The 12,596-nt window shown below is 46.0% G+C and overlaps 1 protein-coding gene across 2 annotated transcripts in view; it reads right to left on the bottom strand.

Moving 5' to 3' along the window:
- Window positions 1–2,140: 2,140 nt before the first annotated feature.
- The window catches only part of usp43b (ubiquitin specific peptidase 43b), a 44,264-nt gene continuing 33,808 nt past the window's right edge, over window positions 2,141–12,596 (bottom strand). For both annotated transcript variants that reach the window (XM_037475377.2, XM_037475378.2), the window contains 8 exons: window positions 10,364–10,467; window positions 8,364–8,441; window positions 8,158–8,287; window positions 6,287–6,617; window positions 5,659–5,817; window positions 5,014–5,181; window positions 3,512–4,465; window positions 2,141–3,364 (listed from right to left, as the gene is read on the bottom strand). In XM_037475377.2, the coding sequence (XP_037331274.2) occupies window positions 3,354–3,364; window positions 3,512–4,465; window positions 5,014–5,181; window positions 5,659–5,817; window positions 6,287–6,617; window positions 8,158–8,287; window positions 8,364–8,441; window positions 10,364–10,467 (1,935 nt within the window). In that variant the 3' untranslated portion in view covers window positions 2,141–3,353. The remainder of the gene's footprint in view (window positions 3,365–3,511; window positions 4,466–5,013; window positions 5,182–5,658; window positions 5,818–6,286; window positions 6,618–8,157; window positions 8,288–8,363; window positions 8,442–10,363; window positions 10,468–12,596) is intronic.

The following is a 12,596-nucleotide window of genomic DNA, read 5'->3' as shown; positions in this document are numbered from 1 at the left end:
TAATAAAAGTGTAATAAAAAAACAGAATCAGTAGGCTTTTTAGACCATAAACTTGATGGGGCATAAAAGGGCATAAAACATTGCGTGGCCCTACTGGTTTGAACATTTACTTACCGCGTTTGTGATGCATGACGTTCAGTTTCCCATTTAAAAAAAATCCAATTTCCATAATGAAGGATTCAGGATATTGTTGACTTGGCACTGCTTCCTTTTCGTTGGCTCCTCCAATATAATCTCTTGTTTTTGAGAAACAAGGCGTCTCCAACCAGCTTCTCAAACCAATGAACTGTGATGTACTGCTTTTCATTTCAGATTCAATTTAAAAGTGTTCTTTTTGCATCTCGCTAGGAGCAAGTTGAAGCTTAATCCTCTTTAAGGATCAAATAGGATACTGAAGTGAGATTTAAAGGGGCTGTTAGGCCACACACATTCTTTTAATGTTAGTTATGCCAATTGGTTATTGGTAGTAACTTCATAGTTGCAACATTTACTATGTTTTGGAAAATCAGTTGAAGCTGATAAGAATATAAACATGTATTTCTGAACTATTAAAGGTCTTTAATTCCTAATTGCATTTGTGTGTGCTCTCTTAACAGAACCCCCTTTTAGAGCAGATGATACCATTCGCAGCAGGTCGCCTCATAAAAAAAGACTTTGTTAAGAGGCTCAGTAGGTGATGGGTTGGCAGACATTATAGTCTTTAAAATACTATCATGCACAATATATATTCTGCGCAGGATCTTCAGATTAACTGTCTCAACATATAGTTTAGATTAGAAGTGTCAGCCACAACCGAAAGAGCATCATACATTACAAATCATGCTGATCATCATCGGCAGCGATAGTGAGATCTGTGAGAACAGTTTACACAAACACAGGTTTGCCCCCTTCCTGATTTCATATATTGCATCTTTGTTGCACATAAATGTTTCAGATCATCAAACAAATTAAATATTAGACAAAGATAACACAAAATGCAGTTTTTAAATGAAGGTTTTTATTTGTAAGGGGAGAAAAAAATCCAAATCTACATGGCCCTGTGGGGAAAAGAGATTGACCAAAATGACCCCAAGAGCGCAGCGACGACTGATCCAAGAGGTGAAATCTGGTGGTGTCAGTGTGATGGTCTGGGGCTGTTTTGCTGCTTCAGGACATGGAAGACTTGCTGTGGTGAATGGATCCATGAATTCTGCTGAAGGAGAATGTCCGGCCATCTGTTTGTGACCTCAACCTGAGTTCTGCAGCAGGACAATGATCCAAAACACAGCAGCAAGTCCACCTCTGAATGGCTTAAGAAAAACAAAATGAAGACTTTGGAGTGGCCTAGTCAAAGTCTCAACCTGAATCCCATTGAGATGCTGTGGCATGACCTTACAAAGATAATTCATGCTCAAAAACCCTCCAATGTGGATGAATTACAACAATTCTGCAAAGATGAGTGGGTCAAAATTCCTCCACAGCGCTGTTAAAGACTCATTGCTCATTGTGCAATGAGTCAAACGCATGATTGCAGTTGCTAAAGGGGGCCGAACCAGTTATTAGGTTTAGGGGGCAATCACTTTTTCACACAGGGCCATGTAGGTTTGTATTTTGCCCCCTTAATAATAAAAACTAAAACATTTAAGTGTGAAATCAGGAAGAGGGCAAACACTTGTTCACACAACAGTATGTATGTATAAAGAGTGCATTAAAATAACTTCCCCCTTCAATTCTATCAGCGCCAAATGCAGAGAAGGTACATGTCGCTAGTAGATAAGAGACAGCGGTGTGTGTGGTTAATGCTCAACGGCTTCTGTTGGTAAGACTTAAATAATGCCTAGTTGCAGTGGTTCAGTTCATCTTACTGTAGAACAAAGAGCGTGTGACCAGAGAAGCCTTGATGTGTAACTGCCGTGAGTGATCTCGACTCGGCTGAGGTGCAGGTCTTGTGTGTATATCTCATCATTTCGGGGGGGGGGGAGGGATCCTGCCCTTTGACCTTGTGTGTGTCATCTCAGCTCTGAAATGCAGAGGCTGTGAAGAGTTATCAGGCCAACTGGTCCGAATCAAAGCTGCTGCTTACGCTGCTTTCATTTAACAAACAGAAAAAAACAAACAGGGACACCGTGGTGATGAATCACTGAGCCTGCACTCAGTCCACTTGTGAGAAAAGCCGTGTTTAATATGCAATCCATAAAACTTGCAGTGCATTGAGCAGATAATATAGAAAGTCCAGTAATAGGACTTCTTTGTGTCGTGTCCAATTCAAACCCCGGTTACAGCTTGTGTTAGTCTAACCTCATGAAGAGGTTCCTAAAACATACAGTTTTCATCTGGTTCTTAAATTACATAATTACAGGTACAAAATGTAGACTTTTAAAAAAGTTAATAAAATATAATCTAGCCATATTCCCCAAACAATGTCTCAGAAACATCCTTTATTCCCTTTTGGTAAAGTGTAGTTAAACAGTGATGTTAAATGACAGTTACAGTGAAGTGAAACCCTCTTTCATAATCCCCAGTGACAAACAGGACGGCTGATGACCGCAAATCAATGGCACGCGGTAACTTTAGTACACCCTGCCCAGTAGGACTCATTACATCTGTGTCTGCAGAGGAACAATTCATCCATGTGTGTGTGTGTGTGTGTGTGTGCGTGAATCCTGTGTTTTGATACTGAAAAACAAAACCGAGCTGCGTTTTTTTTTAGGCTGGCCGTGTTATTGTTGGCACTTTATCAGTGAGAATTCAAATCCGGCTTCAATGAAAGAGGCAGGCTTCGTTTTTCATTCCTCTTTGGTCTGAACGAGCTCACCTGCTGATTCACACGCTTCCTGCGTCCACAGAACAGACGGAACAAGTGTTGAGGTGTGTTATTTAGGGAGATTATCTTCATGTATTGTAGCGTCCACAGACCACAGGCGGTTACAGAGTAAACACACATTGTATAATCTGAGACACAGATGGCCATTTTTTGCTTCAGCCTAGATGTTCCTCCAGTAGCTCTGACTATGTAAAACATATGGAATTTAAAAATCAACCAAAGAAAGTGCACTTGTAATACAATGTGAATATGAAAGAAAACGACAAAGCAAATATATGTGAGATGATGGTTTTAAGAATGTTTAAAAGCACTCAATATACCAAATCACTATCAGCTGTAGTAAAACAACCTGTTAGCAGGAGACAGCTCTGCAAACAGCATCCTCCGTAAATCCAACTCTGCATAGATTCAGTTTAAGACACACGCAGGTAAGAACTGAGAACAGCACATGAAAGGGGCGCGAGGGGATGTACTTGGTCTCCGGCGACGCCTCCTGCTGGGGGGGGGGGGGCCTCCGTGGGTGGCGAGCTCCTGGTGTCCCTCAGCGCTGTCACGGCGGCACTTGAAAATAAAACACAGAGCCATCGGTCACATTAATGACAGCAATAAACCACGGACTGCCCTCCACGTCTGACACAGGTCCCAATCAAATGGTGTCCCCGGGGGGGGGGGGGGGGGGACCAAAGGGGCGGGGGGACAGGCGCCTACCCAGCGACGTGGTGCTGTGCTGTGCGCGCCGCAGAGTGCCGTAGCGGCGGGCCGGGGGGGGCGCCACGTCGCCGTTCCTCTGCAGCGAGGCGCACCTGCGAAAGGTCAGATCCAGCCTCGCCTGGAGGTCACTGGAGCTGTGAGCGCGCTGCAGGTCCCTCCCGCTGAGCAGCTGGCCTCTGCCGCCGCGGGCGTCACAGCTGGCCGTGGTCAGCGTCCCGTTGGAGAGGGACAGTTTGGCTAGATGGCCGCGCGCCAGTCTCTCCGGGGGGCCGTTTGAGCGCGGGTCGTGCCCCTTGGCCGGGGTCCTGGGGAGGTCCTTCTTCATGAAAGCGGGTCTGAAGAAAGACAGGAGGCTGTCGTGGCTGCGGCCCTCCCGAGCCCCCGGCCCCCTCCTGTCTCCGGGTTGAGTGGCCGCCTGCAACGAGTCTTTCTGCGTCCTGAAGGTCACCCCTGTCGGCACCTTGGTCCTCCTCAGGGTGGACTCCCTGCTGGGAGGTGCGCTGTGGCTGACGTGGCCCATCAGAAGGGCCCCTCTCTGAGGCTGAGGCTTGGATGACCTGTGCTTCAGGGAGCCATCGTCCCGGTTACCGACACAACCTCGGCTCTGTCCCGCCGGCACTTTGGGGGAGTAACAAGCGTCGGAGGCGGTTCTGTCGGTGTGGCTGAGACTGCTGCCGCTGGGTGAGCTGCAGTCGTGTGCCGGGGCACTCGTCTGTGGTGGGGAGGCCACCAGTGCTGTTATAGGCTCTTTGGTGCACCGGGGGCGGCGCCCGGACTCCAGGTACTCCACCAGCTCCCCCGGCTGGGTCGGGGCTGGGTTCCTCACGCCGTCCTTGGAGCCAAAAGACCAGCGCAGGGGCAGAACTCTGCTCAGAGTCTCCTTGGGCTTGGTTGGTGACCTCATGCTCACACTCCTGCTCCCACGGACAAAGGGCTTGGTCGCCAGCGCATCTGGAGGGAAAGACGCCACACGTCACTGCTGCTGCTACGAAGGATACTTATAGTGTGCTGTAGTAAGGCATCAAGTTGTTCTCGATAGCTAGCAAGTATAAATGTATGCAAATATTACGCATTCACAATAATGACAACATATTTTCTAGATGAATGGAACGAACATTTGGAATTACAATTAGGATATTAACAATAAAAATGTATATATATATATTATATATTTCAAGGAATACATGTATTATGGTGTTCTTATTGCTTATTCAATGGAGGCAACAATTTAAAGTCCGAACCCCAATATGTTAAAAGTCTCCTTTTAAATTATGCTATAATCTTTAAAAACAATATTCTTTTAATGCATTTGAATCCGGTTACTAACTCTATATATAGTCATTTTCTTTGTCTATGTGGTCTGCCATTGTTTTTTCACAGGAAGTGATGCATTATGGCTGTTGGTGTATTTATACACTTCAAACGAGCTGGCCACCACAACACAAAGTAGTGTTTCCTTTAAGAAAACCCAGAACTATAACCCTACTCCAGAACCCAACCTGTCTCTGCTGTTCTGGGGGGGTCCTCTCCGAACACTGGCAGCTCAGGAGACTCTGGGACCTGGATGGGACCCAGAGGCGCAGGTTCCCCCGACACCACGCTGCCCCGCTCACTGCCCCCGGCCAGCCGGACCAGCCAGTGGTCGGAGGCGGATGAGCTGGTGGAACCTGCAGACAAGAGGGCCCGATTGGGTTTCTGCGTATGAACTCATCTGAAAACGAGTCAGAAGGCTTCCAGCAGCCAGAGTCACAGTGAGATCCACACAATGAAACAGGACCACAGGATATAATCCTTCATCCATCCGTCAACATCCTCATACACCAGGAAAACGACTTCTGCTTTTGTCCTGTGCAGGAAATGTCTTTTTTCAGAGATAACAATGAAACCGTGTTCATGTTTCCTCGTCACCGTTGTTTAGTGACGGCGGTACCGTCCCGTCATCGTCTTGGTCGTGGAAAAATATCGCTAAAGTCGCTAAAGAACATCATTTGTCATAGTTTTAGATCACAAATGAAAAATGCACACCAAACATTTCTGCACCAAACAGTGAATAACGATGGTGCTAGTTGTGCAGATACTCCCACACTACCTCTACGACTCGTGTACTTGGTCAGTAGGACGCGAGGCTTTGAAAAGGGACTCACCGGTGACTGAAGAACTGGCGGACCAGGGGGGGATGGTGTCCCTCCTCTGGTAGAATAGGATGTAGGCTTCACGTGTGCACACGTCCGCTTCAGGCACCGGCTCGGCGCTGCTGTCGTCGTAGCCGTACCACTGGCCGTCCACCGAGTTCCTGCAGGAGGCTGCAACCACAACAACAACAACAACAACAACAACAACAACGGGCCGGAGTAAGTCACAGGGAACGTGTCCACTTGGCGAGGACACGGCGCCCAGCTTCCAACGAGCATCAAAGCAGACAGCGGTTACACAAAGTAAATATGTGCACGTGCTTTCTTAAATACTGTGTCGTACAGAAAGTGCTTGGACTCGGCTGCCGTGGCAACGAGAGGCTGGGATGTTCACTGCTCACTCTCCCCAACACGTAGCTATGGGACTGCTTTAGGGAGCCGTTAGCACTCGCTCTTCTAGTAGACTCGCTATAAAGTTGCTCAGATTTTTGCATCCGAGTCATTTCAGACTGATTGCCATCATGAAACGGGAAATTGATTTGTTGACATGATTTACTCCTTTGAGTTTCTAGATTTCATCTTGCTGGTAAAAATCCGTGTAAACACGATTCTTATTACTAGTGCGGCGGGTGGGTCAGACCTGTGTAGTGTCCGCCGTGCATTCCTCCGTGGTGGTTGCACACGGCATACAGGTCGTACAGGAAGTCGGGAGGAGCCAGGTCCGGCCGTCGGGGCTGAGTCCAGCCGGGCTGATGGGGGCCGTGGCCGCGGCTCACCATGTGCGGCGCCATGTCCAGGCTCGCCAGGGGGAAATGCACGAAGGTGGTGAGCTTGTTCCTCCGCTCCCCCACCTGCCTGAAGCGCTTCAGGTGGAGGATGAGGATGTCCGGGAGCGTCCACAGGCTCATCTTCACCATGCCCTGCTGCAGCTGCTTACAGTGGGGGCACTTCCAGGCGTCGTCCGGGGCCAGCTGGTGAGCGGGGGTGGGGGGGGGGGACCAGGGGAAGAGCAGTCAACACACAGGTATTTGGTGGAAGCTGTGGGGTGTGTGCATGTGCATCTCGTTTTATTTTTCATCATGGTGAAAGAACATTTACTCGCTGGATTTTGTGGTCACATGGTGTATAATTGTTTCATCAAAGGAAATCAAAAGGCAAAGTCTCCCTCTCTCCCTGTTTTTTCTTTCCACCCAGTGAGAGGAAATGTTTCTGTAAATTATAGAATATATGTTAAATATAATATAACATATATTTTTAAAGATAAAACCAGTGTCCGAAGGAATGCTGCCCCACCTTGCCTGATCTAAATATGTTGCCATGGCAACTACTTTTAAAAGTATTTTTCATATATCCCTGTGGTAACCATTTTGACCACTCTGCAGCAATGAGGTCTTGCCTTTCAACAAGGCCATTTATTTACAGCAGTGGTTGGTGACATTTCTTTAAGTTCCCTTTTCTCACATCGACTGTGGATCCGTTTTAACTGCTTCGACACCAACGACCACAACCTTCAAAGAGGAATGTACCGTCTTCTGAATGAAAGTTGTCCACCATCAAAACTCTGCATTTAAACGCTAAATACGATCGTGAAAGCTCTTGTAATAGACAGCACTAAAAAGACATGAGGAAATAAATAATGCATTAACATACAACACTGAGTGCTTCACTTATCAGACCTTTCACCATCATCTGTTCCAGGGTGGTTTACGCAGACAGTGGTTTCACTTCCCCTTCTGCATTATTGTAACAAGCAATGCTATTTTCATGATGAAACATATACATACACACACATATATATATATATGAGCAATGTGTGTGTTCTGAATACAGTGTGGAATGTTTATATATAGGCTTCCCTAGCTATGTACTGTAGTTCCTCATTCATTTTTCAGAACAAAGTGGAGAAGTTCATGGCGGTTCTTTATAGTGATTTTTGAGACAAGGTTATTAACCATTACTTAATATGTGCATCTGCGACACATGTATAGCGGAACTTCAGCAGGTCGCATGATTAAATATACATTTTCTCTTAATGTTTCTATTTATTACTTTACCTGTTTATTCCTCGTAAAACAACTGCACAGGTTCTAATAACACAACATTATCTGTTTGGTTCTTCATCATTCTTTCCACATTGATTCCTTTACAGGCACCTGCCTTCAATAAGAATCACACCAGTAAAAGTACCCACTGCTGCACAACCTGAGAATCCACTGCTGGATGTTGTGCAAGTTGTGACGAGCAACGTAAGGATTTCTAAGCTATATTTGCAGTTACTGAATTTCTCATAATGACGCACACTGGTAGATAAAAATTCTACTTGGCCTCATCCATGCAGAATAAAATGCAACCTTGTTGTCACTGTGTTGTCACTGTGACACCCGTATTAGACCCAACAAAAGGACCTTGTTTTAGGGTCCCGTTGTAGTGAAACATCCTGCCTGCTCTCAGGCTTCGGTCACCACGGGCAGGAGGTCACGTAGAGACGTTAGGGGTCGTTGGGGGTCGTACCTGCTCCTCTTTGGTGTAGAGCTGGAAGCACTCGTCCAGCGTGCAGCTGTACTGTTGGACGTGATGCTGCTGCTGACTCCTCACGCTGTCCGCGTCCTTCACCACCTCCTCCTGGATGTTACCGAACAGGCTGTGGACCACAACGAGGTGGGGATTAGACGCTGCAGTTGCAAGTCATGTCGGCGTGTGACAGGAAGCGTCCTGACCAGTCTTTGATTCTGTGCTCCCACTCGATGATGAGCTTCACGTGCGGTGGTCCTCCTGAGCAGCACAGCTTCAGAGCTCTACAAGACACAAAGGTCAAAGGTCATGTAGCAAAGTCCATGAAGTGCTCCGCCCTTACCCTTGCGTTGAGGCTTCTTAACCGCCAGGTGTCAGCGTCACCAACGACTGTGGTGAGAGGGAGGAAGTAGTTGTGGGATTGTGTATAGAGGATTTAGCTGGAGATGTTTGAGGTAAACAAAGATTTACAGATAAACAACATCCTTTTGTTTTGGTCATAGCCCTCATAACAAAGCCTGGTTCCCACAGCTGTAGAAATACCATTCTCCATCACATCCCAGTCTTCATCAGATCACACTGAGCCAATTGGTCGGAAGCTCAAGAAACAGGAATTAAGTGGATCTTGAGTAATTGTAATATTTACGAATCACTATTTCAAAGCGTCAAGAATATATTTGACTCTGCAACAAAACAAGGGAAAGCACATGAAGCAAAGCTCAACAGAGGTCTTTCAGGGAGGGTCTCGAACATGTTTCCAATCAAACCTCAAACTGAGGCAAAGAGAAATGCATATAAACACATTGTTTTCACTAAACTATGTATTGATCTGTTGACTACGACTCGACAGCCACGCTAGGAGCTGTACTTAGCTGGGAGTGAAGCCACGTAGTCTGTGCGACAATTAAGTGACGTTTTCAGCATGAGGGTCACGTGGATTTACACAGACCTTCCAGGCAGAGATGCGCTGAAATGATCCCCCGCCCCCCTGAAAAAGTGTGGAATAAAAAATATTTTACGTTATTTCACTATGTTCATCACCACGTCAGTTCGGGGTGTTAGAATTCTGAAATGTGTTAATTGGCATAAACCAGTGAAGCGGACATTAGTTTTGTAGCTTTTTGGTCACGAGGACAGATCCATGACTATATGAACGGGAGGATGATGGTAATTCTACTCCACCCGAATTAAAGAATGCACTAAATGTCAAGGTAATCCATTCAACTGTTTTCTGAGAGAAATCATACACGTCGACCTCATGGTGGAGCCAGAGTGAATGGGATGGATAAAATGAGCAAATATACTACGTCAATATCTCCTTTGCCATGAGGAGACGCAGTAGTACACGCAGACAGGGACAGAAGTGGACAAAGCTCATCGTGGTCCTGTGTCGGGTGGACATGAGGACAGAGAATCGGAATCATTAGAGTTTAAACCCTTTCCTTACATTAGTTTCTAGGATACAGTGTGCTTCGCTTTTGCGTTTCAAACTATCGGAGAAGCTTTTGTCGCGTAAGCGCCACTCAACTAATCAGCTGCTTTTAGTAACTCTTTCAGTCAATGCGACCAAATCACGTTTGTGCTTTACAGAACATCTGTGTGGACATAACGACTTTAACGGCCATATAACGTTTGTTTCATGTCAAAATGTCTCCAGTAACTTGTGGCTTTAGCTTTTCTCAAAGAAGACTTGATTTGATTAGAGCAGTTTCAAATTGAATTAAAATTGATTATATTAGATCACATTTGATAGCGCCTTGGGACATTGGTTCATTTCAGCGTTGAGATTTTGGAACAATCGTGGAGCTGTGATTCCACAACATAAGAACACATTGAGAATAACTTAATAATGTTTAGAGGTCAAATACAAGAATGAAGCCTCCAGACAGACGGCTGGTGCTGTTTGCCCCTGCAGGAATACATCTCAGCTGGACACATAGGACAGAATGTGTCATAAAAACCTATTCCTGTCCTTCATCAGAGGACACGGCACCTTTCACACGATGAATCCTTTTCAGCCTAAAGCTGCAGAGTGAGACTCAGCAATCAGGGCCCCAAAACTGTGCAGAACTAAATCCAATAACAGAAAAATGATGAATGTACTTTGAGCTCTGGTGAAAGATCAATTAACACATCCAGTGTGTGTGTGTGTGTGTGTGTGTGTGTGTGTCCTCCAGCAGGATAAACTCTTACGGCTGATCCTCACCTGTCGACAGCGGGGTGGAGGAGGGGCCGCGCGTCCTGAGGAGACAGGTAGCTGTAAAACGCCGATCCTCCCACCACGCGGATGTTGAACAGCACCCTGGTGTTCTGAAGAAGAAAAACACAGTTAATGACCTTAGTGTTCGTATGAGTGATGACCAAATATCCTGCAGAACTTATGATGCTCCCACCAGCCTCCGCTGAACTTTCTGTTCAGTGCTAATTATCCAAAGTAAAGCCCGTTAACGCCTCGCACCTGCTTTTCATCGGCATGTTAACGGTGTCATTAGGAGCCTGTGATTATGCCGACGTTAGCCCCCGCGAGGCCTCGGACTCACATTAAGTCTGCCGCCACACGATGACTCATCACCACAACGCTACCAACTGCTGCTGGGACGTTGGCAGGATGAGACACTTGGCTGTAAAGAAGCAGCTGCAACGTTGCTCAGTTTGGAGACTTCAGAACATAAAGAGTTGGCTGGAGTGATCTTGTGGATCCCATATGGGTGAGCTGAATAATATTGGCCACTTGTGTTTGTGTATTTTTAGCAATGATTTCTTTCCTCTTTTCTGCAGCAAAGAATGACGTCAAAACATTTAAACCACGAGCATCACATGAAATGGGAAACGTGAACAGCAGGTTATGAACCACCATGTGAGAGAGTTTACAGCCAACTAAAGCTGACGATAATGTGCGTATTGTTCTGCCGGCACACGGTGAGTCTTGTTGTGATGTGGCTGCTCACTATTTTAAAATGCTGAACTGGGGGTGAATGAACATCGACATCTCGGCTTGACTGATTTTCTTTGAACTGGCTTCAGCAAAAAAAAAAAAAAAAAAAAAAAGGAGAACAAAGTGGGCCATCATGAGAAATGGGCTTAATATTCTCAGTTTGAATCCACATGTGACCACGCAGAGCACTGTGTGAACGTTCTGTTTGCATTCACAGTATTATTCTACAGAAAAGTAAAAAAAAGCAACCCACAGATCATCAGATTACTCTCTCATATCTCTCCGGGGGGGCTGGAAAGAATGAAAGAAAGAACAAATATTCTACTGATATCTTGTCCTCAGCTGAAGCCTACTCATATTACTCTGAGAGCTGCTGGGATTGCAAAGGCTTCACAAGCGCTTTGCAAAAATGAAATAGATTCTCTCTTGTTCCAGTGAAATCAGGTGTTGAACTCCAACACAAACACACCCACTCGGAGGGGGATGGTTGTGATGACGAGGAGCGCGCCGAAGAGGACAGCTCATTCCTGCAAAACATGGGCAGGGTGAACACATGAACCCGCTGGAACGAAGAGCTGCTCGATGCTGGAACCAATCACAGAGCGGCGTTGTCATGGCTGTGCTGACGCGCTCCGCGGGTACCAAGCTGCCCCCATGGGGGCTCGCTGGGGTCGGGTGGCGCTTTTCCAGAGAATTCATCGACTTTTCCGCGTGATCCCCTTTCAAAAAAACAAAACTGGAAAAATAAAATAAGAATGACGAGCGTAAACCCCAAATAAGTTTTCTTTTCATTACAGAAATGTTTGGGCTTACTGCGACGGGCTTGTTTGCACATGTGAAGACCATCGAGTCCATGAACCACCTATGCATTCATTTCAACACCTTCCAAATGCTTTCTGTCTGCTTCAACAGAGAGACCCATATGTTCAATACTGACCCCCCCCCACCCCTCCCCCCCCCGATTCCATTCAAATGACAACACTTTGTGTGGAATATTTTGGCTGGTGGTTTATTTTTCTCTCTTAAACCGATAATGCAATTAAAAGATTATTTGGAATGATTTGAAGTGTTTGGGCCTGCTCCAAGGTCAGCTGAAAACATTCCCAGAGTGCCGTGGGGGGGGGGGGGCGTATTTTTGTAGGCCATCGCCAGGTTTCCCTCCACAGCCAACAGGATTCTTCCTTAAGATCATTGCAGAAAATAATCTCTGGAGCTAGAGAATACTTTCACGTCTTGTTCTGCAATGTAATAAATTATCAAAAGACGTAAACATCTACACACATAAATAAAATAACTGACTTTGGGGATTCTAACTCACTATCATTGATATATAAAATCCCTTTCCTGTTATATCCGCCTGTTCTCTTGCAACACCAGAAGGGAAACTAAATTCATACAATTATCTCCAAGGACTATCAAATTGTGAAGAATGTTAATGATCTGCCACTGTTACCACTGTGCATGTTAGAACATGAAGAGGTGTATACACTCACCGGCCACTTTA

The sequence above is a fragment of the Pungitius pungitius genome, chromosome 12 (genome assembly GCF_949316345.1).
Source record: "Pungitius pungitius chromosome 12, fPunPun2.1, whole genome shotgun sequence".
Lineage (NCBI taxonomy): Eukaryota > Metazoa > Chordata > Actinopteri > Perciformes > Gasterosteidae > Pungitius > Pungitius pungitius.
Note: the sequence above shows the minus strand (reverse complement) of the source record. Positions and strands in the feature narration are given on the sequence as shown.